Below are 27,013 nucleotides of genomic sequence, written 5' to 3'. Positions count from 1 at the left end.
GAATATTAATATAAAAATTCTAAAAAAATATATTAGCAAGCAGAGTATAGCAGCATTTTGAAACAATAGTGTACCACAAAGACATGTGGTTAATTCCAGGGATGCAAAGATGATACAGTATTGGAAAATCTAGTAATATAATTCGTATTAACAGATCTTTAGTGAAAACTCATTGATCATCTTCATAGATACGGCAAAGGCATTGATAAATTCAACATGCATTATTCATTTTAAAACACTTTATAAAATAGGAAGTGATGGATACCTCCTTATAGGGAAACACGAGAAGCTGTGTTATGTCAGGAAAAAAGATGATGAGATTGCCTATATATATGTGTGTCTGTGTGTGTATACATATATATATAATTGTTCTCCAACATTGTTTTGTACTAGCCAGTGCAGTAAGACAAGAGATGTGCTAGCCAATGCAGTAAGACAAGAGAAAGAAGTTGAAAGCATGAAAAAAATTGAAAGCATAAAAAGTCAAAAGGAAAAGATTAAGCTCATGTTACTTGCAGATGATATAATTGTGTCCTTGGATTATATATAGTACTTGTTGTTTTTTATAAACTGGAAAATTTTTACAAACAATAACAGAACTCAGTAAGGTGACTGAATACCAATTGATTATGTAAAAAATGAACGTTCTTCATATATATGATCAGCAGATCATAGAATGGAAGAAACCTCTTTATAATAGCAAAAAATAAAACATATATGTAAATATAATATTTACATAAATATGTATATAATACAAGAAGGGAACTGCTGAAGAAGAAATTTATAAGATATAAATCTTCATTCACATAAGGAATAAAACTTTTTAAAAATTATCCTAAGATATGGGGGGTTTGGGGGGAGAAGGGGAAGTACATCTAAAATGAAAACAAAAAAAATTTTAATGGTATTTTTTAACTCCTCTTTAGAAGAAACCACTGTTAATGCAACAACATAAATGAATTCTACAAACATAATGTTGAGCAAAAGAATCAGGCACAGAAAGAGCATATGTTATTTTGTTCCATGTATTATTCCATTTATTTAAAGTTGAAGACAAAACTAATGATGAAGAAGATTAGAATGGTGGTTATCTTTGTTGGAATGATGACTGGGAAGGGCATGAAGGAGGTTTCTGGGATGCTGGTGATATTCTTGATCTGGTGGTGGTTTTATAGGTGTGTTCACTTGGAAAAATTCATTGACCTGCACCCAGTGGTTGGTACACTTTGCTGCTTGCCAGTTGTATTATAGTTGAAAAATTCTTAAAAAGAAAAATCTTTCAGGTATAATAGAGAACTTTTCAAGAATATTGGAGTTGCTGTAGAAGAATGTTTTAATACAGTCTTAGTAACTGATTTGGGAAATATATCATCGTCTGCCTTTGCAGAGAGCTAACCCTGTGATGTTTCCACCAAAGGTGTCATCTTCTGGCAGTCACTCATCTGCTGGAAAATAAAGGCCTGTCCACTTACTACCCATCGTTAACTAGGGGGTGTGTCTTTATAGATAACAATCTAGGCACATCATTGAAATCCAATTTCAGCAAAGAACAATTATGTTGGTCTGAAGAGTGGCTTTTTTAAAAAGCCTCCTCACTTTTCCAGATTTATTTTTCACTGGGCCTGGGCATGAATTTTTCTTTTCTGTCGAAGAGTCAGCAAGTTTCCAAATGAGTTACAGGCACAGGGTGTGGTATGTGGCTTCCTTGTTGGTTGTGCATCCAAATAGCCTTTTGGGTGTAATTAATCCCACAGTTCTTACCACTGTCGAAGCTTTTTTCCTAGTTTAATGAAATAATGATAATTTTGTTGCTAACATCCAGTATGTAGCTTACTGTAGGTGCTCAAATGAGTGTTCATTGACCAAAGAAATAAAAACAGAACAGTAGCCACTGGCCATCAATGGTTTCAAAAATTCAGCCGTTCTAGAACAGACAAAACTTACATACGGTAGAAAAACAGTAGATGGTGGCTGCCTCTGGTGGATGCGATTGACTGGGAAGGGGCATGGGGAATCTTTCTGGGGTAGGTAATATTCTATATCTTGATCAGTTTTGGATTACACATGTATATGTATTTGTCAAAACTCAGTGAATGTGCACTTAAGACTTGTGCATTTCATTGTATGTAAATTTTTAAATAAGCATTAAAAAATAATGCATTTAAAAAACAAGGTAGATTGACAGATGGCTAAAAGGATAGATGGAGGGAAAGGTGTAGTAAAATAAGCTTAAAAGTTAATTGTAGACTAGATTGTGGGTATACAAGTGTTCACTGTAAAATTATTTAAATTTTTCTACAAGTTTGAAATTTTTCACAATAAAATGTTGGAAAAAATTCAAAGTGCAAAACCATATAGGAGGGAGTGGATGTAGCTCAAGTGGTTAAGCACCTCCTTCCCATGTACAGGGTCCTGGTTTCAATCCCCGGTACCTCCTAAATATATGTATGTACATAGGATCATGCAAACATGGAACCAATATCTACTTGTTAATTTCCCTGTCACAAGGTTGAATGTCACTACTTAAAATAGGGATAGGAACAGTGTTGTCTGCCAGGAGTCTCCTGATGAGTCCAACAGTAGATTTGCAGAAATATACAGGGAGCCTATTATACTGCCCTACAGAGAAAAAGGCTTTGGGAGGGAAGTAGTTGAAAAAGGATTAAGACATTTACATTTCAGTGTGGCATCCTACAATATAGACTTGTGCCATCTACCTACATGTGACACAAGGAAAAAGCTGATTAGGCACCATTATTAAAATGCCACTTTATAATTGTGCTCATGATGCAAAGGAACCCCATTTTATTTTCACTTGAAGAGAGACATAAAGAGCTACAATTCTATGATGTTCCCAATTACTTTTCCTCCACTCCCCCCAATCTTATACATATTTCCCTTGTAGAAATTAAATATAAATAAAGAAGACTTAATTTTGGAACAAAAATTGTCTCCATATGCTCACCATGCCCCTTTTCCTCCTGTATTTTTCTTTATAAAATACAGTGGAAAGCTGGGAGTTAGACATACTTAGTTCTCCTTCTGTTTCTGTTACTAAATGATTCTGTGATATTGTGTAAATTGCTTAATCTCCTTGAGCCTAAGTTTAAGTTTCCACATTTATAAAAGGAGAAGATTCAACCAGACAATATCCAAGTCCCTTCTAGCACTGAAATGCAACTTCGTTTCTTCACCCTGTCTTTAACATCTTATTGGGGCCAACTGTAATAAATCTTGAATCCAGACCCTGACATATTCCAGAAAGAGGAGCCCTTAGTCCCTATAAGACACACAAAAGACTCTGCTAGTGGCTCATTTAAATGATGCTTAAGATTTCACTCCCAATGAATTTTCCATCTGTTTTTCCATATTAGTTGAACATGAATAGTTAGTTGGATTCTTAAAGCACTCAGGAGCATAAAACCAAGATGTCTCACAATGCATTTCTTCCAAAAATATCAAGAAGAAAAGAGAAGAAAGTGGTTTTTATATTTGTGGAACTATATGTTCTGTTCACTTGGGCTTATCCCCAGGTGAAAATTCTCATTTAAACCTGATTATGGAAGGAGGTTGTCAATTGCCAACCAGATTTTTTCCCAAGAAATACAGACAAAGTAAGTGTTCTTAGCAAGATGAGTCTATTTTCATGCTCAGGGTGTAAGGGAACTCTAAGGGAAGAGTAGTTTGGTGTGCCATGATATATAAACAGCCCAGAGAAGGTAATTGGGTAAGCTTTGTGCCTTTTCACATGCTGTTTGCTCAACTGTATTGCCAAAGGCAGAGACTCATCTTCCATTATATGTGTCCCTTGACTTGGTGTCTAATTACCTGAAGGGTAATAAAAGAGGTGTGTGTGTATATGTACGTATATGTACGTCTTTGTAGGTATGTGTATGTATGTATTCATAGGCACACCAGATAAAATTATATACCAAATATAGTTATATCCATATATCTTTTCTATAAGCTATCTTCCTATGTTTGTATATTGTGGCATGTATACTTACATATTTTCTCCCTTTGGTTAGCTATAAACCTAATGTGAGCAGTGGGGCTACTTAAATAATATAAGAGTCTAATTATCAAGGACTTGACTTTACTAATGTACTCAGGTTGGAGATATTTTAGGTGAGAGAGCATGGGCAAGCCATCTGATTTGGTCCATTATTATATTTTCAATTATCTTTGGTGCTCAAAGAGAGACAGTAATATAGCTGTGGATGACATAGCAAATTACCACAGCTCTCTAACCTTTTAAATTGCTAACACTGTTGTAATCTGTAATTATAGAAATCAGTGTGAGAATTGTGGCACTGCATAATTATCTTTCCTGATACTTTATTGCTGAATGAATTATTAATCAGAATCAGTCTTGTATAGTATTTGCAGCAACTCAGAAGAATAATGTATAATTAAATTTCATTATTCCTATTTTTGTGCTAATGTTTTATGATGTTGTAATTGATAATTAATTGGCCAAAAACTCACACAATACTTGGGAGTTTCAGGTGGCTGGAAAATGTTCAGTGACTGAGTTCATTAACTAAGTAATGATCATTCTGTAACATCTATGGAATCTAGTCCAGTCTGTACAAGAAAGCTTTTGAAATTGGTGTATGAAATTAAGCTTTTCATGTTTCCTTTAAAAAAACAATAATCGTGAGCACATATGAATAATTAAGAGATCATAATAGATTTCAAATCTGGTCAATTTTAAGTAATCAGGTGTTGGTTTTATGTTTCAAGCTAATACACTAGATACAGTTGGTATGCTTCTCTCATATCAATTTCCATTCTAATTAAACAACAGTAGTCTCCACATAGCCACAATTTCAAAAAGAGAATAACAGTGCAGTATCCTGAAAATCCATTTCCCTCTGCCTTTCATTAGTGTAACCTGTGGTGTACTACGTCTTTATAGACCAAGTCTAGTTTAATCTTCTTTTCCAATTGTTCAAAATACTAAATGGTTTTCCTCCACACAGACACAAGGAATTTAAAATCTGAAAGGATTATGAACTTTTCCTTGACTAGCATTCTAACTAAGAGTTCCTGGTGTGAGTCTCTTTTCGTATCGTTTGCAACCTAGGTAACCAGCAAAAGCTCAGAATCCAAGAATGTCTTTCACCCAGCCTGAGTTCTCTTGAAAAGAAACCGTATCGGGCATTTTATGGGAACTTCTGCTGTGCCATCTTATTTTATTTTTTTAAGAAGATTGTACGTCTTTCTGGTTTTCAGGTGTTTCTGTTAGAAATATATAGGTTTAAAAAAAAAAAACAAAAACAGATAAGCATCCTTCTCAATCCAAAGAATACCGAAGCTTTGTGATAGGGAATTTTACAATGCTTTTGCTGTTTTTAATCATTCCTTTTCTAAGCTGCTTTGAAAACCATCCACACGGGACTGTTCCTGGGGATTGCTCTACAGACTTAACCTCCACGTCCCTGAAAGATCATGAGTGGTTTATTTTCACATTGCTTTGTCGTCTCTGATGTCTTACAATTCCAAATTATAAATTATTAAAGAGGAAACTGTCATCAAGCCACTGCGAGTAGAACTAGAGCACACTCCTATAGCATTGAATAACTATTGTGCAGTGAGGGGTTGTCTGATTTTGGAATAGAAATCAGAAACCTTCCTCTTATCATCCTTTCTCCATTCGGGACCTCCATGCCGTGCATGGTCCCAGGGGCTTTGGCAGTGGTCTCACCAAGTTGAGCCCAGAAAACTTTGGAGATGAAATACACTTAAAACTCTTCCACTCAGAACTCTACAAATGTCAGCTTTCCCTTCACTGTGTCAGTCTAAGCTTTGCTCTGGCTTCTGGACCTTCCCATTATGTTGGTTGTGTATCTTGGTGGTATTATTATTAGTTTCCTCTAATATTCTCAGTACTCAGAATGGCCTGAGTTTTCTGTAGATAAATGGACAGGCAAGACAACCTTGAGACCCATAAAAGACAGGTAGTTCCAGAGAGCATAGTAAAGCATGTGAAAGAAACATCAGAAGGAACAAAAATAATTCCAGGGGGGAAGAGCAGTTTTAAGTTCCTCTTTAACAGGTAATACATGGACCTATGAAAAAGTCTTTACCCGTTCATTTTCTTATCAAACATTTATTGAGAGCCTATTATGTGCCTATTCTTTTGAGCCTCTGGGGCTTCAGCATTGAGCAAAACAAACAAAAATCACTGCCCTCAAAGGAAAAATAGACAACAGACAAAATATAGGTAAAATATAGTATATGTCATATGGTGCTAAATGTTATAAAGAAACCTAAAGTAGGGAAGGTGGACAGGGACTGCAGACAGGAGACTGGGGGTATGGTCAGAGAAAGGGATATCTGAGCAAGAACCTGAAGGTGATTAGGGTTAATCTCAAAACAGTCTTCAGTTTTGTCCTCATTTTTACTATAAGGAAACAGAAACTCAGAGAATTTAAATAAATAAGCTGCCCCATCACTTAGCTCTAGGAAGTGGCAGAGAGATTCCTGTTTTTCAGGGCTATCTTACATCACCTGCCATGGGAGTTAAAATTCAGATTTCGAATCCCACTCCAGATATCCTTTATCGATGCAATTTGAGAGCTAGTATAATCTCAAGAGATAGAGAAGGGAGCTGGAAGAGGCTGACTTATGAAGGCAATTCTGAAAATGAAGATGCCAGTGTGATGATAAAGGCAAGCCGCTGGCAACCTGGGAATAAAAAGTGAATGGGAAAAATTAGCATGCTTGAGAAAGATCAGCTAATTTTATTGAACATTTACTGTGTGTTAAATGAGTGAATAAGTGAATTCACAAACAAACATATGCAGCTGAGGCACAGAAAAATTAAATGTCTTGTAGCTAATGAGTGGCAGTCAGGATTCGAGGTCAGGAAGGCTGCTCCAGAGCATGCACCTTTAACCATCATGCTACACTACCTCTACAGAATGATATGTCTGCAACATGTAGTGAGTGCTTGCTACATTCTGGGAATTGTTCCAAGCACTTTACAAATATGTGTTTTTAAGTCATTTGCTCCTCATAACAACAGGGTAACAGATGAGGGATCCTTACAGAGTTTGCATGATTCTCCCAAGGTGAAGAGCAGTCAGCTTTGACACCAGCTCTAACCACTGTACCATCCTGCCTCTTGGATGGTTTATGCAAAACACAAAAGCAATAGGGAGCAGAAGGAGAAAACGGGGAAAGCCTGTAACAGGAACTAGAATATTCAGAGCACACACTTTAAGCAAATATAAAGGGGTGGACTCTTCTAGGAAATGTTACCACATGAGGATCAATACAAGTTCCCCATCTGCCTGACACCTTCTCCTTGGCATGAGAGAAAAATATAGCATGGTTAAGTGCCAATAAGAGTAGATATCCTTGATATAATTATGTGTGGAATTGGTCAAATGGTAGTGGGGATTCTTCCTGATTCAATCAGAGTACTTAATACTTCTCAGAGAGCTCTCAAACCCATCGCCTTACTAGGCCTTCATGGTTATCCTTGCATGCTGTGGCAAGTAGACTACGGCAGCATGGCCTAAGTTGGCCAGAAAACCTCTGCTGGAATCGGAACCCACACCTCGTCCCAGCCCTTCCCCATAGGTCTTGGATGGAAATCAAGGAAATTGGTCTTTCCCCAAGTTTAAGAAGGAGAATCTGGAAAACAGAGACAAACTTCACTCTTCATGCAGTCCAGGTTTGCCTCAGTATAAGAAAGTCTAGTGCACAAAATTACAAATGTATGAAATTGCACCAGGAAATTAATTTTCTTTTCATGATAGTAGCCTTTGTTTGTGGAGTGTTTACTGTGAACTGAATATGCATTGCTTCATTCAGTCCTCACAAACCTTTTTTGCTGATGGAAAGACCAGATATTACAGCATTTATTTGTGTGCTCAGAGCCCCACATCTGGGAAGTGGGAGAGGAGGAACTCAAACAGGGACTCCTCTGTCTAGGAATGGAAGGAGAAATGGAAAGTGGATAACACTCATAAGGTCAAGAAAACACAGAGAAGCCGGTGCTGCCCGGTGCGTCTCAGGTACCACCTGGCCAAAAGGCTAGCCCTTGTCCTGCCTCTTCCTGACCATGCGAACAGAGGTGTTTTCTCCCCTGTGACAGTATAATTTTGACTTTTTATAATGAGTGGGTTAGGAAATAATCTCTTCTTTAATACACCTTGCATTATCTGAAATGATTGTTCTGTGATGTGCAAAAGGTATGTGTAAGTAGTGGTGGGAGTGTGGGCTATAATATGATTTCTATTTCAAACAACTGTCTTAGTTTGCTAGGGTTGCTATAACAAAGTACCACAGACTGGTTGGCTTCAACAACAGGAATTTATTGTCTCACAGTTTTAGAGGCAAGAAGTCCAAAATCAAGGTGTCGGCAGGATCGTGCTTTCTGGGCAGTCTGTAGCATTCTGCAGGTGGCTTGCCAGCAGTCCATAACTCTACCTCTACCTCCATCATACGGTGACCTCCTCCTCTCTCTGCTCTCTGTGTCCAAATTTCCCCTGCTTCTAAGGACTCCAGTCATATTGATTTATGACCCCCTCTAATTCAGTTTGGCCTCAGCTTAACTAAAAGGGCATTTGAAGATCCTGTTTACAGATGAGCTCACATCCATAGGACCTAGGGTTAGGACTTGAACTTGTCTTTGTGGCTGGGGGTCGGGTGACATGATACAACCCATATAACAACAGCATACTTGGTGTCTTGAAGCATTTCATGTCCCTGCATTTTGGTGACAATAAGCATCACTCTGAGAAACTTCCAAGAACAGGACAAGGACTTGGAAGGCTCAGAGCACATCCTGTCCCTGACCCCCATCTCTCTTCACTGACCTCCTGCTTTCCCCACACTCTCGAGAGCGTTTCACGTTTGTTAATATCCCACCTCCATTTGACCCGGGCTGGTGACAAATGGTTCAGGTGCTTTTATTACCTGATGTGGAATTCAGCAAACTGTCTGTCAATATTCTTAGCCTCGTGGTTTTACTTGTTTTTAAATGGAAAAACAGGAGGTGGGGATACCAAGGCGTCAGTGGAAATTTATAAACCTTTCCCCAAGCCCTTCCCAGCTCACCTTTGAGTCAGATGAGCTCTCTGCCCCCATTAGATTTTGCCTTTGATGCTGAGTTTTGATTTTCAGTTACCTTCTAGATTATCTTGCAATCTAAACTTCATCCATCCCAGTTTATATCCCTGCGGAGAAGATGGTGTTTCACAACAAAATCATGCTTAGAAGACCCTGATGTGTGAGATAAGCAAGTTTCCTTTTATTAAGAACTTTTTCTGTGAATGCTGGATCTCTGCCAAGCTGCCATAGTGCACTTCTGTTTTCTTTCCCACCTGTGAGCAGCACGCCTTCAGGAGCCAGGGCAGGCCGCCATAGAGCTCACGAAGATGAACAGTGCTTAACTAGAGACCTTTCTGTCAAAAGTGTGCCTGGAGTGCCACGCTAATGCAGGTGTTAAGAATAAAGTAGTATATGCGAACTCTGTATTTCATGCATGATTTTTCTGTAAACCTATAACTTCTGTAATTTAGAAAAAATGCATCTGAAGGTAAGAACCTTCAGAAGATTCTAGGAGTTAGTCTAATAATCGAGTCTCCAGCATTGTAATTCCTGGTCAGCTAAATGTACCTTTGACGTGTTAAATATATTAACCCTACAAGCGACAGCTAGCCCAGAAAATGTGTTAAAAATAATGGCATTGCTAGCCCCGTTTCTTGACTTCCCATGGAAACCCAAGCCCAGCATTGGCACTGACCTGGTGTATAAACTTTTGACAGTAACTACCGTGATAAAATCTTTCGAAGCCAATGAAAGGAACAAAGATTTTTCAGCTGCGACACTTAAATATTTCCTTCTTTCCTCTATCTTCTCCCTCTTCCATCCTTTCTCTCCTCTGTCCTCTCTCCCCTCCCTCCTGCCATTCCTCTCTCCTTCCTTCTGTCTCCCTCTCTTTCTGTCTCTCAGACTTGAAGTCCATTAATACTTATTTCAGTTTTTTCATGTTGTGTCTTAGGTTTGACAGTAATGCTAAAGTGGGAATTAGGCAGATTTACCATCTTCCCTTCTTTCTGCATTTGACTATCTGTTGTCTTTTAGTAGTCTTTGATTCTCTGTTGTGAGTTTTGACTTGGTTCTTTTCTAAGACAGAATAATTTCTGTCAGGTTCTGGGAACTACCCTCCCACCCGATAGAGAACAGTTATGGGGAGGGGATGCGAGCCCTTTGTTGAACTGTGCACTAGGTACAAATCTGCAGTGCCTTCTATTAAAATGTAAAATGATCCGTTGAGTCATCCTCCCTCTGGTTTGACTCAGATGCTTTATGGCACACTTTGCATGTCATTTCTCTGTAATGATTTCCCCATGGAGAAGGGTGTCTGATAGAATCCAGGCAAGCTGGAGATTGCTCTGAGTCAAATGGATCTTTTATTCTTTTAGCATTAACCCTTATCTCTTAGTTTCCCATCCCCTCATTTTCCCTAAAGGAGCCTTAATGAAGTAAATAGGCTCTACCACCCTCATTTAGCTTCCTAATCACTGCTCACAATTTCTTCTCACATTAGCAACATGAAGCTCTAGGGTAATATTTCTCTGGCTAGAAGGGGAGGGAGGGAATCCTGGGAGAGAATATTTCACACAGATGCCCTGATAAAGAAAAATGTAGAAAATGAATGACTTCTCTCCGTCCTCTAACTCCTAATATGTAAGAAGCAAATGCTAATAGGAAGCAGAGATTGAGGTATGAGAAATGAATATAAATGGAGAACATAGGTACCAAGAAGTAATCCCAGAGACAACCTGGAAATGACAAGATGAAAAGGAAATTTGCCGAGGATAGAAGAGGACCAGCTTTATCTCAGCAGAGGAGACAGAGGCTTTTGGCTGTAAACTTAGCTGGGGTGATTACCACAAAATATAAACAAAATATAGCAAAGAATAGCAGGGTAGATGATCAAATAGCTGCATTTCCAAATCTGCCAGTGCCCAGTTCCATCCGTCCTCCCTGCTCACACCCACATGCCGCCATCACCCAACCCCCTCTAACAATTATCGTGGGTCCCAGATAACAGGGCTAGGAGTCTCTTTCACTCGTTGGTTTCAGGACATTTAATTCTTCATACTGCTCTTTGAGATGTCACTTCATCCTCCATGTTACTGTCCACCAAGCTATAGGCTTCTCCTTGACCCCCTAAACAGTATTGTTTCATTTGAAATGGCTGAGTGGACAAGAGAACAGTAGGAGGAGACGAAGACTGCCCTCGATTCGATAGCCACACATCTATGGCTTCTGAGAACCATCCTGTGTAGAAGAGCATTGTTTTGGAGTTGGTAAGGGGCCAAAGTGCTGAAGATGTTGTTCAGTACAGATGGGCAGTGAGCTCCGTTTCTGTGTGAAAAAGAACTGAACCATACTTCCTTTGGGTTACTCCGTTTTTAAGGGGGGAAAGTTCAAATTGTTATGGCAAGGTCTTCCTGTCTTCCACATCTCTCCAAAAAGTTATGTTATGGCATTTTCCCCTTCCAGCCAAGCACCTCTACCTTCTGAAAAGTTCTTCTCAAGAACTGCAGTTAGAGAAGCACATATTTTGAGGTTTTCCTAAAGTTCCTGTACTTTCATAGAACCATAGAAATTAGAACTGGAAATACCTTGGAGGTCACCTAGTCCACTTCCTCATTTTATAGATAAGGAAAGTTATTTGGAGTTGACAGGGTAGAAGATGAAACACGGGAGCTCTGAAAAGAATTTTACCAAGAAGCAAAACTATAAGCTCAGATTTCTCACCACCTCCCAAAAGGCATCATCCTTATATTCTTCATATTTGTAGATTCTTATTTAAACTTATAACCTTGATTAGGTGAACAGAATTGCCTTTAAGACCCTTCTGACTTTAAATTGTAGGCTATAAATTGTGGATGTGTGTTTTCATTTGAAATTCAAAGTCCGCCATAGGACCTAGGTGATTCAGTCAGGGAAACAGGCAGGCTCTGACTTGAGTTGTTAACCCTTTCCTGCGACAAAGGTATATCTTGAGTTTTGGGAGCGTCTGAGGCTTTTATTGTAAAATATAACAGATATAGGAAAGTACATAAAACATAAATGGATGATTTAACATTATAAAGTGAGCACACATGTATCCATCACCCAGATCGAGAACTGAAACTATGGACAGTACCCCTGAAACCCTCCAGGGCAGCTTTCCCATCACAGTTCCCTTCCCCCAGATGGAACCTCTATTCTGAGCCTTATTTTATAGATTCACCATTTCTATGTGTATCCCTAGATATTTAAGTTTTGCCCATTTTTGAACTTGATATAAATGGAATCAGAGTGTATGTTGTTAGTTTAGTATTGCTTCTGTAGCTCAGTATTCAACATCATGTTTGTGAAATTCATCCATGCCTTTGCATGTGGCTTAGATTTGCTTTATGCTGTTACATCATAGGAATATCTGTCAGTGTGTTTATTCCTTCTGCCACTGATGGACTGTATGTTGTTTCCAGTTGGGAGTTATTCTCAACAGTGCTGCTGTGAACACCTTGTACAGAGTTTGCATACAGTACAGACATGCAGGAAATTCTCTAGGGTGTAAGCTAGGAATCAAAATACTGGGTCATAATCTGTGTACATCTTCAGCTTTACCAGATAATGCCAAACTATTCTCCAAAGAGGTTGAGGCAACTATCAGTATATGAGAGTTCCTAATGCTTTACATCCTCACAGCTCTCTAATTTTTTCCAGTTTGGTAAATATTCAATGTATCTTTAATTCTCTGTTGCCTTTAGATTGGTATGTTTAGTCAGCCACCAACATTTTAATATTTCTTACAGCTCAGCCTCCAGATCAGACCCTGACTCTCTACAGAGTTTACATTTAAATATAGGAAAAATACCAGTGGTTGTCACTACTTTTATTATTGAATATTTTGGAAGTTTTGGTTATTTTCTAAATTTTTATATGTTTAAAAGTAAAATTACATCAACAAAAATTAGTAAAACCTTGGGGCTTGTTGTGATTGTATTTGTGTATGGATGTGTGCATGGATGTGTGTTTCAGCTGTGCAAACCATTGTCACAAGCTTGTAAGTAAATTGAACTTCCTCTTGAATGGTCAAGGAAAATGGAAGTTTTTATTGAAGTACAAGAACCACTCAAAGCTATTAAGGATTTGATGATACAATTGCAAGAGCTTCCTCCTAACAACAGCCTTAAATTTCAGTTCCCTTGGCACTAGTACACACACAGATGGAGTGTTTGAGTAAATAAAGAATACAGAGCATTTCAGCTGCTCCGTGCCAGACCCTTACTTTAGCTATCTAAGGCATTAGAGATGTTACGTGATGGGCATTGCAGTTTTCCATTAGAAAATACTAAAATTGAATTGCTTTCCACTTTAAGTAAGAAGTTTGAGTCTTAATGCAGTTAAAAAGTTTTTCTAATCCAAAGGTAATAACTTAGTAATTTTAATAGCACTTTGCACTCCAGAATTTCTGTAGACTTGATACCTTTTTTTTATAAAAACTAATCCTTACAGTTTTATAGTACATATATTTAAGAAAGAAAAAGACTTGGTTGCTAAAAGCAAAAATTTACTCAGCAATTACTAAATAATTCAGTGTTCGAGTCACAGAAGTATTTACTTAATGCACTGTTTCTGGGGTAAATGTGGTTGGAATTTCAAGTGAAATGGTTTATAATTTGGTCTTGTTCATTACCTACAAGGCATATTCATTTCTTTTTATCTGAAACACTCTAGACATGACAGGTTGTCTGAAAAACTTAACATTCTACTTTTTTGTGAATTGCAACTTTTCAGATTTCCCACTGTGGATTTTTTTTAAAGTTTTTTGACTTATACTATTACCTTTAGAATTAACTGTTAGACATTTTAATTTCTGAGTATGACCCAATAATGTATGAAGGAGTTAATAGATAAGTTAATGAGTGAGTCTGCATTCATTGTTACTATACCTTTGAGCAATAGAGTTGTGGTCTTTGTAGCTTTTAGAGGAGATGAACATACAATAAAATAATAGTAATTAACTTTTACTGCTGAACCATATGATAAGATGATTGGGGTATATGTGTGTGTTCAGATGCAGCTGGGTTTTTTGGCCTACAAAAAGGAGAATGAGACCCAGCCAAAATCCAAATCAGAACCATTGGAAAGCTTCCTTACAATCTGATTTCAGCTAATGTCTACATACTTTAACACATTGTCTAATGCTTAGAGTAGAGACTGGCTGTCAGGCTCCTACGTGCTATTCTGGGCTCTGTTACTCCAGAGTATTTCATTCTTAGATCCCATAGGTCCTGCTACAGATTTTAGGATTTATTGCATTAGGGAAATAAATATATTGTTTAATTAATATTGGTAAGGCAAGTAAATGAAGAAAACTTAATGGACATTTTTTAATCCCAACATGCAGTGACATGAAAAGCAGAATCCGGTTTTGGCATATCAGTCAAAAGCAGACAAATTGGAGGGAGTTCATAGGAAACACCCACAATAATTGGAGGATGGGAAGGACTGACTGATTTCTAAAGGAAGAAGTAGTATGTTCCATTGTGCTTGAAGAGGGGCCAACAGGGAGAGATGCATTAAGACTCAATGGAAATGCATATGCCAAGAGGAAGCAAGTGGTTGGTGTTGGCATGGCCTAATGAAGGGTTATCCAGGAATAATGTAATGAAATCAAGAAAAGCCACAGATGGGTTAAGGTCTAGGATCTACTTCATGAGAATGATGGATTTCAGATTATATCATTTGAACAGATCTAATATTTTTTAAGATGTTTTTTAAACTTTCTGGAAGTTTAGTCTAAAATGCAGAAGTCCATGCTTATGTGATCACCATGACCTGCTTCATCAACTCACAGTACAAATGCTGCCACATCTTTTATTTCCTCCAATCTGCCCTATTAACGGGACAGGGAATTTCTCCATAAGGCCCCTCAGCTGTCTTAGAGCCCGGAGAGAGACAAATCTTGCTTGTGAACTAGAATCTGTTGTCCACCCACTGCCTTTGCTTACCCACTGTTGATGACTGCTCCTGCCTGGTGGGGCACACCCATGTCTGTTACCTCTGTGAATCTGTCAGTCCCTTTCTGGTCTCATTGGAACCCCAGGTGTGACATATTCTAGTTCTTATTCCCTTGCTCAGCCATGTTTCCCAGGACAACCTCTGAGCTGAATGGCCAGGGCTGGAGGAGCTAATAGCATCAGCCCCACATAATGTGCCAAAATGTCCCACTAGACTGAGATTTCTCACGTCTAAAAGTAATTTTATTTCAAGGAACTTGTTCCCTCCTATTTACTCAAGGATACCCTGGTCCATCTAGATAGATTTGCCTAACTTGGGACCCATGGGGATCACGGGGCTGAGGTTCTAGTTCCTTCTCTCCCAGAAGGCTTTGGTCTCTTTATGTATATTGTCTACCTCATTCCCTCTGACCAGCTCTGCAGGGGCAGTTTTGCTAAGCCATACAACAATGACAGCAAAAGTAGGCACATAGATAGCATTTAGAAGGTCAAAAAAGAAAGTATCTCTCATTTACAATGAGAGTATCCCACTCCCTCGGAGGAAGCAGGTATATTTCTTTTTTGGACTCATAGAATTATAGATCTGTAAGAACTTTGCTTACCTTCTAGTCCAAACTTTTCATTTTATAAAAATGGAAACAGGGCCACAGAAAGTTAGGTGTCTTGTCCAGACCCATAGAGTTGGTCAGTGCCAGAGCTGATCCAAAAGCCTCATACCCTTAGTCCATTCCTCTTTCCACACACCTCACTTTCATTTCTCTTTTAATTTTCTTTCATTTCATGTTTCACTAAAGAACTTATAGCTTTTGTATCCTTTGCAAGCTTCTCTTCTTGGTTCAGTTACATTAATATGTGTTGCCCATAAATGGGATGGAAAAATGAGATATCCCTTATAAATCTCCTGCTTCTTATGAATTAAGCATACCATCTAGGTCTTAGAACATTAACTCTTTCCACCAAGTTTTGACTACATGCAAAATTCAAGGGCAATGCTGCAGATCTCTCAAATAATATTTCTGTGCAGTTTCTCTGCCTCCTTTCTCTCTGCACTCTAGCCAATGAGATCTCCCCAGACTCTTACTCTATCTTTTCAAGTCAGGAGTCATCTAAGCTCTTACCTCAGTTCCCTCTTCCTGTGACATGGCCTGGAAACCCTCTTAAGACGGTAAACTGGGATCACCTTCTTTGTTTTCCTTCTCCCAAGGATCATTGTCCTTTGTTGTCTGGTATCCAATGTTTTCAAAACCATTGTTTCATATATTTTATTTGTTTTATAGTTTTTTCAGGCAGAGGATAAATCTAGTACATGTTATTCCATCTTGGATAGAAGCAGATACCCTGGATTTACTCATTGCATGTAGTCAAAACTTGGTGGATATCTCAAAACACACAGAGGACCAGGAACAATGCCTATACTACAAGGCAGAATGAAAAAGCTCATAATTCAAGGGCCATTTGGGTAAAGTACTCCAAAGGGTCTTTTTTTTTTTTTTTTTTTTTTTTTTTATTAATTTTTTTATTTTTTATTGACTTTGTAATAATATTACATTAAAAATATATATGTGAGGTCCCATTCAACCCCACCCCCCCACCCCCCCTCTCCCCCCCCCCCAACAACACTCGTTCCCATCATCATGACACATCCATTGGATTTGGTAAGTACATCTTTGGGCACCTCTGCACCTCATATACATTGGTTCACATCATGGCCCATACTCTCCTCTATTCCATCATGTAGGCCCTGTGAGGATTTACAATGTCCGGTGATTACCTCTGAAGCACCATCCAGGGCAGCTCCATGTCCCGAAGACGCCTCCACCTCTCATCTCTTCCTGCCTTTCCCCATACCCTTTGTCCATTATGTCCACTTTTCCCAATCCAATGCCACCTCTTCTATGTGGACACTGGATTGGTTGTGTCCATTGCACCTTTATGTCAAGAGGAGGCTCAGATTCCACCTGGATGCTGGATGCAATCCTCCCATTTTCAGTTGTAATCACTCTAGGCTCCATGGTGTGGTGGTTGTCCTTCTTCACCTCCATCTTAGCTGAGTGTGGTAAGTCCAATAAATCAGATTGTAGGTGCTGGAGTCTGTTGAGGCTCAGGATCTGGCTATCACATTGTCAGTCCAGAGATTCAAATCCCCTAAATATATCTTAAACCCCAACATTAACTGCACTCAGTTGTGGAGAATAATTATCCCTAAACCATATGCAGCTGTTCCCACCTAAGAAATCTCAAAAGCAAGACCGGAAAGGATCAGCTTGTTTCCAACTAACCCAACTGCATCCTAAAATAAAGCTCAAAAATATTTATAAGAATACAAAAATAATTAGCATCCCACAAAGTAAAATACAGAAGGTCAGGCATCCAATAAAAAAATACCAGTTAGGAACCGGGTGTAATTCAGTGGTTGAGTGCCTCCTTCCCATGTATGAGGTTCCAGGTTCAATCACCAGTACCTCCTTAAAAAAAGAAAAAAATAAAATACAAACAGGCATGCAAAAAGAGCAGGAAAATATGATTCAACAATGAGAATTATCTATCAATACTGAGGCAGAACTGACATAGATGTTAATTTTAACAGACAATGGCATTGAAATAGTTGTTGTAACCATATTCCAAATGTTAAGAATTTAGAGGAAGATTGAACATGTTAACTGGAGAAATATAAGATATAAAAACACCCAAATCAAACTTCTAGAGATTAAAACTACAATGTCTGAGATGAAGCTTACACTGAATGGGTAATTTACACTGAATGGCATTTCAGAAGGAATTATTAGTAGATAGTAGTAGATATGATGGCATAGCAGTAGAAACTAATCAAAATGAAAGAGAGAAAAACTATACACACAAAAAAATGAACAGAGCATTAGTGAGCTGTGGGACAACCTCCAGTGATCTAATATACCTTTAATTGGACTGCCAAACAGAAGAAGGGAGGATGCAGGAAAAACAGTTGGAGAAATAATAACTGTAATATTTTCAAATTTGACAAAAACTCTAAACCTATAGATCCAAGATGCTCAACATACCCCAAGCACAAGAAACATGAAGAAAACTACAGCAAGACATATCCTAATCAAAAATTGCTCAAACCAAGTGATAAAGAGAATATCTTAAAAGTACCCAGAAAAGAAAGGCATTACATACAAAGAAACAGTTAGAAAAGACAGCATATGTCTCATTGAAATCAATGCTTATGAGAAGACAATGGAACATCTTTCAAAGTACTGAAAGGAAAAAAATAGCTTTCAATTTAGAATCTATCCTCAGTAAAAATAACCTTCAAAATGAAGACAAAATACAGACTTTTTTTTCAGAAAAACAAAAACTGAAAGAATTCATCACCATCATACCCACATTGTAGGTAATGCTAAAGGAAGTCCTTCAGACAAGAGGAAAATAATACCAGGTGGAAATATATAACTACGCAAAGGAATGAAGAGCAGTGGAAATGGTAACTAAGCAGGAAAAGGTTTTAAATCTCTTTCAAAGTTAATTGCCTGTTTATACAAAAACAGTGCAATGCCCTTGAAGAAAGAAAACAGATGACAGCAATAACACATAGGCTGGGAAGGGAGAAATTAGAACAAACTATTATAAAGTTCTTATACTATAAATGAAGTGGTATCATATCATTTGAAAATAGATTATGATAACTTAAAGAAGTATTCTATAAACCTTAAAGCAACCAATAAAATAAGAAAAGAGTTATGCCTAATAGGCCATCAAAGAGATAAAATTGAATAAAAGCACATACTTGGTTAACTCAAAAGAAGTCAGAAAGAGGGAAAAGAGAACAAAGAACACATGAAACAATAGAAAACAAATAGAAAGATGATAAATTTAAGCTCAGCCAAATAATAATCATAATAAATGTAAATCATCTAAGTACCAAAATTAAAATTAGAGACTGTCAGAGTGGATAAAAAATTAAGACCCAAATATACACTGCCTACCAAAAAATGCACTTAAAATTAATGATACAAATAGGTTAGAAGTAAAAGGATAGAAAAAGTATGCTGTGCTAACACTAATAAAACAAAAAACTAATAAAACAAAAAACTGGAGTGGCTATATTAATATCAGACAAAGTAGATTTCAGAAGGAATAATATTTCCAGGGATAAAAAGGTTATTTCATAATGATAGAAGAGTGAATATTTCAAGAAAAATAATAATAATCCTAAATAAGTGCTTATTAAATAAAAGGTTTCAAATATAGAATAGAATAATAATGAATAGACATATTCTAAATAATGAATAGACAATTCTAAAATTATAATCAGAAATTTCAGTACCCTCTTCTCAATACTTAAAGAAGATGTAGACAGAAAAATCAGAAAAGGTATTGAAGACTTGAACGACACTTATACAACTTGCTCTAACTGACATTTATAGAACACTCCAGCAAACAACAGAATACAAATTCTTTTCAAATACATGTAGAATATTTACCAAGATAGACCATATTCTGGGACATAAAACAAGTCTCCATAAATTTAAAAAGATTCAAATCATACAAAGTTTGTTCTCTGACTACAGTGGAATTCAATCAGAACAGAATATCAGAGTGCTATCTGGAAAATCACCATATATTTAGAAACTAAATAACAGATTTCTAAATAACTTATGGCTCAAAGAAGGAAACAAAGGGGAAATTCAATCGTATTTTGAATTAAATGAAAATTAAAACAGCATTTTACAATTTGTGGGGTGCTACTAAAGTAGTTCTTAGCATGAAATTCATAGCACTACAGTCTGTATTAAAATAGAAGAAAGGTCTCAAATCAGTTATCCCAACTTCCCCTTTATGAAACTTGAAAAAGAAGAGCAAATTAAATACTAAGTATCAGAAAAAAATGATATAGTAATGGTCAGCAGAAATCAATGAAACAGAAAACAGAAGAGAGAAAATTAATTTAAGCAAAAACTAGTTCTTGAAGAAGATTGATACAATTGATAATTCTCTAACCAGACCAATCAGGAAAAAAAGAGAGAGAAGAAACAAATTCCCAGTATCAGAAATGTGAGAGGTCACATTAGTACAGATTCAACAGATTTTAAAAGGAAAATAAGGGAATATTATTGTGAGTTAGGTTAATGTGTCTACTTGGCCAATTTATGGTATCCAATTGTTCGGTCAAGTAAGAACTGACCTGATTGTTTCTATGAGGATATTTCATAATTTTAAAACATCAGTAAATTGGTTGCATCTAATGGCTGATTATATCTACAATCAAGTAAGGAGATTGTCTTCAACAATGAGAGATGTCTCATCTAATCAGATGAAGACCTTAAAATGAGAATTGATACCAGCTGCAGAAGGAAAAATTTCCGTCTCTAATAGAAGCCAGCCAGCTTCTCCTGTGGAATTCATCAGAATTCCCAGTTTGTGGCCTGCTGTACAGAATTTAAGTTTGTCCACCCCCACAGATATGTGAGCCAATTCCTATAATAAATCTCACAATATTTACACGATATATAATATATATCCACCCTGTCAGATTTTGTTTCCCTGGAGAGCACTATCACAATTATGAAAAACTTCATGCCAGTAAATTTGACAATTTTTTAAAAAATGAGTTTGGAATTAAAGAAAACTCCAGATCTAGAAGCTTCACTGGTCAATTCTACCAAACATTAAAGAAAGAGATAATAGCAATTCTATGCAAACTCTTCTAGAAAACTGAAGAGTAGGTACTTCCCAGCTCATGTTATGAGGCAAATATTACCTTGATATTAAAACCAAGCAAAATTATTATAAGAAAAGAGTATTGTGGACTAATAATTAATATCCCTCATGAACACAGGCAAAAATTCTTGCAAAATGTCAGCATATTGGATCCAACAATGTGTATAACAAGGCAAATGCATCATGACTACACAGAGGTTATCTAAGAAATGCAGGTTTAGTTTAACATTCAAAAATCAATCAGTGTTATTCACCATATTAACAAACTAAAAAGTAAAAATTACTTGATCATCTCAGTATATGCAGAAAAAACATTTCACAAAATCCAGCAACATTTCCTGTTAAAAATTGTCAGCAAACTAGATAAGGGCATCTATAAAACACGTAATGCTACTAACATCACACATAATCGTGAAAGGATGAATGTTTTGCCCTTAAGATTAGGAACAAGTAAGGATGTCTGCTCTCACCACTTCTATTTAACATTGTACTATATATTCTTCCAAAGGCAAGAAAAAATTGTAATCATTCAGATCAGAAAGAAAGAAGTAAAATATCTTTATCCTTTTTTTTTTTTGTCTTTATTTTTTTAATGTTACATTCAAAAAATATGAGGTCCCCATATACCCTCCTCACCCCACCCCTTCCCCCCATAACAACCTCCTCCTCCATCATCATGAGACATTCATTGCATTTGGTGAATACATCTCTGAGCACCGCTGCACCTCATGGTCAGTGGTCCACATCATAGCCCACACTCTCCCACAGTCCACCCAGTGGGCCATGGGAGGACATATAATGTCCGGTAACTCTCCCTGCAGCACCACCCAGGACAACTCCAAGTCCCGAAAATGCCCCCACATCACATCTCTTCCTCCCACTCCTACCCCCAGCAGCCACCATGGCCATTTTCTACACACCAATGCCACATTTTCTTCAATTACTAATCACAATAGTTCATGATTAGAATATCAGTAAGTCCACTCTAATCCATACTCTGTTCCTCCATCCTGTGGACCTTAGAATGGTTATGTCCACTCCACATTTATATCAAGAGGGGGCTTAGATTCCACATGGATGCTGGATGCAATTCTGCCTTCAGTTGTAGGCACTCTTGGCTCCCTGGTGTGGTGGTTGACCTTCTTCCCCTCCATGTTAGCTGAGAGTGGTAAGTCCAATAAACCAGAGTGTAAGAGTTGCAAGTCCGTTGAGGCTCAGGGCCTGACTATCACATGGTCAGTCCAGAGAGTCAGGTTCCCTGGGTATACATTAAACACTATAATTTTCTATATAGAAAATTCTGTGAAATCTACCCCCAAAGAGCTACAAGAACTAATAAATAAGTTAATCAAGGTTGCAGGATATAGAATCAATACACAAAACTCATTTGTGTTTCTGTACATTAGCATTGAACAATCAAAAATTGAATTAAAAAAGCAATACCATTTATAGTGGCATCAAACAGATTAAATAGGGATAACTCTGACAAAATATGTGCAAGACTTTTACACAACTATAAAACATTGCTGAGAAAAAAATAAAGACATAAATACATGGAGAGTTGTACTGTTTTCATGGGTGAGAAGATTCAGTATTGTTAAGATGGCATTTTTCCCTGTATTGATCTATAGATTCATACAATGCAAATTAAAATTCAGGTTTTTTGTAGAAGTAGACAGCTGATTCTAAAATTTATATGGGAATGCAAAGATCATAATAACTTAGAAAAAGAACAAGGCTGAGGTACTAACACTGTCTGATTTTAAAACTCCTAAAAATCTACAGTAATCAAGACAGTATAGTATTGATGTAAAGATAAACAAATAGGTTAGTAGCACAAAGTCTAGAAATAGACCTGCATTGTCATAGACAACCAATTTTTTTTTTTTTAAGATTTTTTTTCTCTCCCCTTCACCCCTCCACCCCCCCCCCCCCACCCCCCCAGTTGTCTGCTCTGTGTCCATTCGCTGTGTGTTCTTCTGTGACCTCTTCCATACTTATCAGCAGCACCGGAAATCTGTGTTTCTTTTTGTTGAGTCATCTTGTGTCAGCTCTCCATGTGCGGCGCCATACTTAGGCAGGCTGCACTTTCATTTGCGCTTGGCATGTCTCCTTACGGGGCACACCCCTTGCGTGTGGGGCTCCCTGCGTGGCAGGGAACTCTTTGTGCGCATCAGCACTGTGTATGGGCCAGCTCCAATAAAAGTGAAAAGGCAATTCAGTAGAGAAAGGATGGTCTTTTCAACAAATGGTGCTGGAACAATTGGTTATGCATAGGCAAAAAAAAAATCCAACCTAGATCCAAACCTTGTAATGTGTGTGTGTGTGTGTGTGTGTGTGTGTGTGTGTGTGCATACATATATATGTATTATAGAGCTAAATGTAAGCAAAAAAAAATAAACCTTCTTGCATAAAACATAGGGGTATCTTCATGACCTTAGTTTAGACAAAATTTTTAGATTCAACACCAAGAGCACAAGCCATAAAAGAAAAAATTGATAAATTGGACTTTGTCAAAAAATGAAGAGCAGAGAAAAGACAAACTGGGATATAATATTTGCACATCACATATCTGATAAAGGACTTTCATTTAGAATATGTAAAGAACTCTGAAAACTCGATAAGGAAGCAAATAACCCAATGAAAATGGGCAAAAAATTTGTACAGATACTTCACCAAAGAAGATATGTAGATGACAAACAAGCACATGAAAGGCACTGAACATCTTCATTCATTTGGGAAATGCAAAGTAAAGTCACAAAGAGATACCACAGTATACCTATTAGAATGACCAAATTAGAAAGACTGATCATCCTAAGAGCTGACAAGGATTTGGTAGAACTAAAACACTCATACACTGCTGGTGGAAATGTAAAATGGTACAACCACTTCAGAAGACAGTTTTTGAAAAGTTAAGCTTAACACCTACTATCTGATTGGTCCATTCTACATCTAGGTATTTATCCAAGAGAAATGAAAGCATGTGTCCAAACAAAGACTTATACACTAATGTTTGTAGCAGCTTTATTTGTAGTAACCAAAATCTGGACACTATCCAAATATCCATCAGCAGATGAATAAACAAATTGTAATGTATCCACACAATAGAATACTACTCAGCAATAATAAGGTACCAGAAAAACTGGGTACACAGAACAACATGGACGAATCACAAAATAATTATGCTTAGTAAAAGAAGCCCCCCAAAATGATCACTTACTATATGATTCCATTTTTATAAAACTCCAGAAAATGCAAACTAACATATAGTGGCAGAATGCAGATCAGTGATTACAGAGGCTGGGGCCCAGAGAGATCGAAGGGAGGGACTACAAGAAGAGGCATGAGACTTTGAAGGTGATGGTATGTTCACTCTCTTCATTGTGATGGGGTTTTCACGGTTGTATATTTGATTTGTCAAAACACATCAAATTTAAAGTAGAAATATGTGCAATTTATTGTATGCTGAAGCTGTTAGGAAAATAAAGCCAAAAAAAGTCAGACTCACTAGTGGAAGCCATATCAGTCATAAACATTACTGAATTACTATATTATGTAAATTAAGTCATTTATATAAAGCTCTGAGGATGCTTTTTTTTTTAAAAAATACCTGTATGGGGGGCAGCAGACTTGGCCCAGTGGTTAGGGCATCCATCTACCACATGGGAGGTCCGCAGTTCAAACCCCGGGCCTCCTTGACCCGTGTGGAGCTGGCGCACGCACAGTGCTGATGCTCACAAGGAGTGCCCTGCCATGCAGGGGTGTCCCCCGCGTAGGGGAGCCCCACGCACAAAGGGTGCCATGCCACGCAAGGGTGTTGCCCGCATAGGGGAGCCCCACGTGCAAGGAGTGCGCCCCGTAAGGAGAGCCACCCAGCGCAAAAGAAAGTACAGCCTGCCCAAGAATGGTGCCACACACACAGAGAGCTGACACAACAAGATGATGCAACAAAAAGAAACACAGATTCCCGTGCCACTGACAACAGAAGCAGACAAAGAAGACGCAGCAAATTGACACAGAGAACAGACAACTGGGGTGGGGGTGAAGGAGAGAGAAATAAATAAATAAATCTTTTTTTTTTTTAAATACCTGTATGGACTCTTTCTAAAGCAAAGAATCCTTTTGTAAAAGTAATCTTCACTGTTCAGTGCATCTTTTTCTGTGACTCTTGATAAGATATACTGTGTTTCAATAAAGGGAATATTCATCAGATCTGCCAGGATAATGATAGCACAGTTTCACATATTTTTCAGAGGCAAGCAATGACAGCATTATGTTGGCTGTGCTTTGTCTTGAAGTGGCAAAAGAGGGCAATAGCAATTGCTAGCTGTACCTGTTCATTAATACACATACAGTTTAGTTCACGTGTTAAATTGTGTATTGTGATTAGATAATTTACTTTGCTTGCATCTTAGCCAAATTTCAATTTCGGAACTTGTATTTTCTCAAGACAGCATTGCAAACACTTCAAAATGATTCATTTTCTCTTAACACAAACTTCAATTAGTACTTCAATTGGGACTATTTATATGTGAATGTTGCTTTTCAGTCTTCTAACAAAATCAGAACTACAAAGCTTTAAAGTATGTATGTGTTTTAAATATTTTAGGTGTTCCACTAAAAAATCTGGCTTTGTTACCATGGGGTAAAAGGATGCAGTAAGTGGAAAAGATAAACGTCAGCCATAGAACCAGACTTCTCAGATATGTTTGCTGAGCCCATTGTGTTAACTGAGCATGAATGTACTGATCGGCAACGCTGCTCCTTTCTGCCTGGCTCATGGCAGTGGGACGCAGAAGCTGGGATGTCCTCTCTCCTCTCTCTGACTGATAGCTGTGGTGACTCGGCCTTTCTTTCTTTCAGGGTGTGAACGGCATGTCTGTGGATGAGAAGCCTGACTCCCCCATGTATGTGTATGAGTCCACAGTCCACTGCACCAACATCCTCCTGGGCCTCAATGACCAACGGAAAAAGGATATTCTCTGTGATGTGACTTTGATCGTGGAGAGGAAGGAGTTCCGAGCCCACCGGGCTGTGCTGGCCGCATGCAGTGAATACTTTTGGCAGGCACTGGTTGGACAGACAAAAAATGATTTGGTGGTCAGCTTGCCTGAGGAGGTACAGTACTTTGGTTTGTTTGTGTGGCTGCACATGGAGGCTTATTGATTTGTAGAAAATTGGCTGAGTGGGTGCTAGAAGATGGACTCTGTGCCACATCCTCATTCACAGGCTTATGTCCAGGTTACCCACCTGTTAGGTTTCTGGCATAATCAGTTTCTATTTGGCATAAATGTGAACAAAACATCTTACGTTAAGGGAACTGAACCTCACCTGTGGCTCACAGGCACTCGTGGTTTCTAGTTCACTTACTCTTCAGCTTTTGAGTTGTTAACCTAAGTTTGGAATCAGATGTGGAATCTGAAACACTGACTGTTGCTATGCTATTTTCTCTTTCAGATAGTTTAAGGATTGCTAGATTTCCCTTGAGAGTGAAAGAATGAAAGCATTCACAGCACCTTCCCTGTTTGGGGGGAAAATAAAAGCAACTAGTTATTTTCACATTTAATATAGTAAGATTCTAAGAAGTGTGAACTTGCTTTTTTCACCCTCGTTGAAAATACCCTCCTTGGGTTTCATCATTACTTCTGTGAATCTGATAATTTCTGTACTTTCGGGACACCAGTAGCCTGACTTATACTGTCCAGACATGACATTCAATTGGATGGTTTGAACTCTAGAAACTTAAAGGATGGGCTTCACAGTAGTCACCATTAAATTGGTCACCCTTGGAACTGTGTGGACAGTTCCTCTTCCATCACCCTGACTTCCCTCCATTTTCGTGGGATTAAGGATACTCCTGAGCAGCCTTGGGCTTTATGTTCTAGGCATTGTCATTCCCTGTACACCAGCACAGTGTGCAGTGCTAGAGCCACTCCCAGCAGCTGTGCAGCCTGTGCCTTGGACAGCTCTCAAGGGTCAACCTCACATCCATAGACTGTGTAGCTAGAACCGCAGAGTTGTGCATTGTGTCTCTGAGCAGCTACTCTCAGCAATCTCAGGAGAAGCCAAAGATATATTACCCTGAAGTGAGGTGCTGTTGATTACAATTAGCCCTAAATCCCAGGCCTCACGAACCCAGATGTCTTCAGAGGTCAGACCAAAAATATAAATGAGTAAATCAGGCTGGGTATAGGATAGTAAGAGTTCTCTGGAAATATTTGGAAAACTTACCATTATACAGAATAATCTGGTTCAGGATAAGGGAG

General features: G+C 38.0%; 1 protein-coding gene across 3 annotated transcripts in view; it reads left to right on the top strand.

Moving 5' to 3' along the window:
• Window positions 1–27,013, top strand: part of BACH2 (BTB domain and CNC homolog 2) — a 360,545-nt gene that overhangs the window by 247,245 nt on the left and 86,287 nt on the right. For all 3 annotated transcript variants that reach the window (XM_023587670.3, XM_071218599.1, XM_023587669.3), the window contains one exon: window positions 25,611–25,865. In XM_023587670.3, coding sequence (XP_023443438.1) covers window positions 25,623–25,865 — 243 coding nt within the window. In that variant the 5' untranslated portion in view covers window positions 25,611–25,622. The remainder of the gene's footprint in view (window positions 1–25,610; window positions 25,866–27,013) is intronic.

This window comes from Dasypus novemcinctus, chromosome 11 (genome assembly GCF_030445035.2).
Source record: "Dasypus novemcinctus isolate mDasNov1 chromosome 11, mDasNov1.1.hap2, whole genome shotgun sequence".
NCBI lineage: Eukaryota > Metazoa > Chordata > Mammalia > Cingulata > Dasypodidae > Dasypus > Dasypus novemcinctus.
This window is presented reverse-complemented; position numbering and strand designations above follow the sequence as displayed.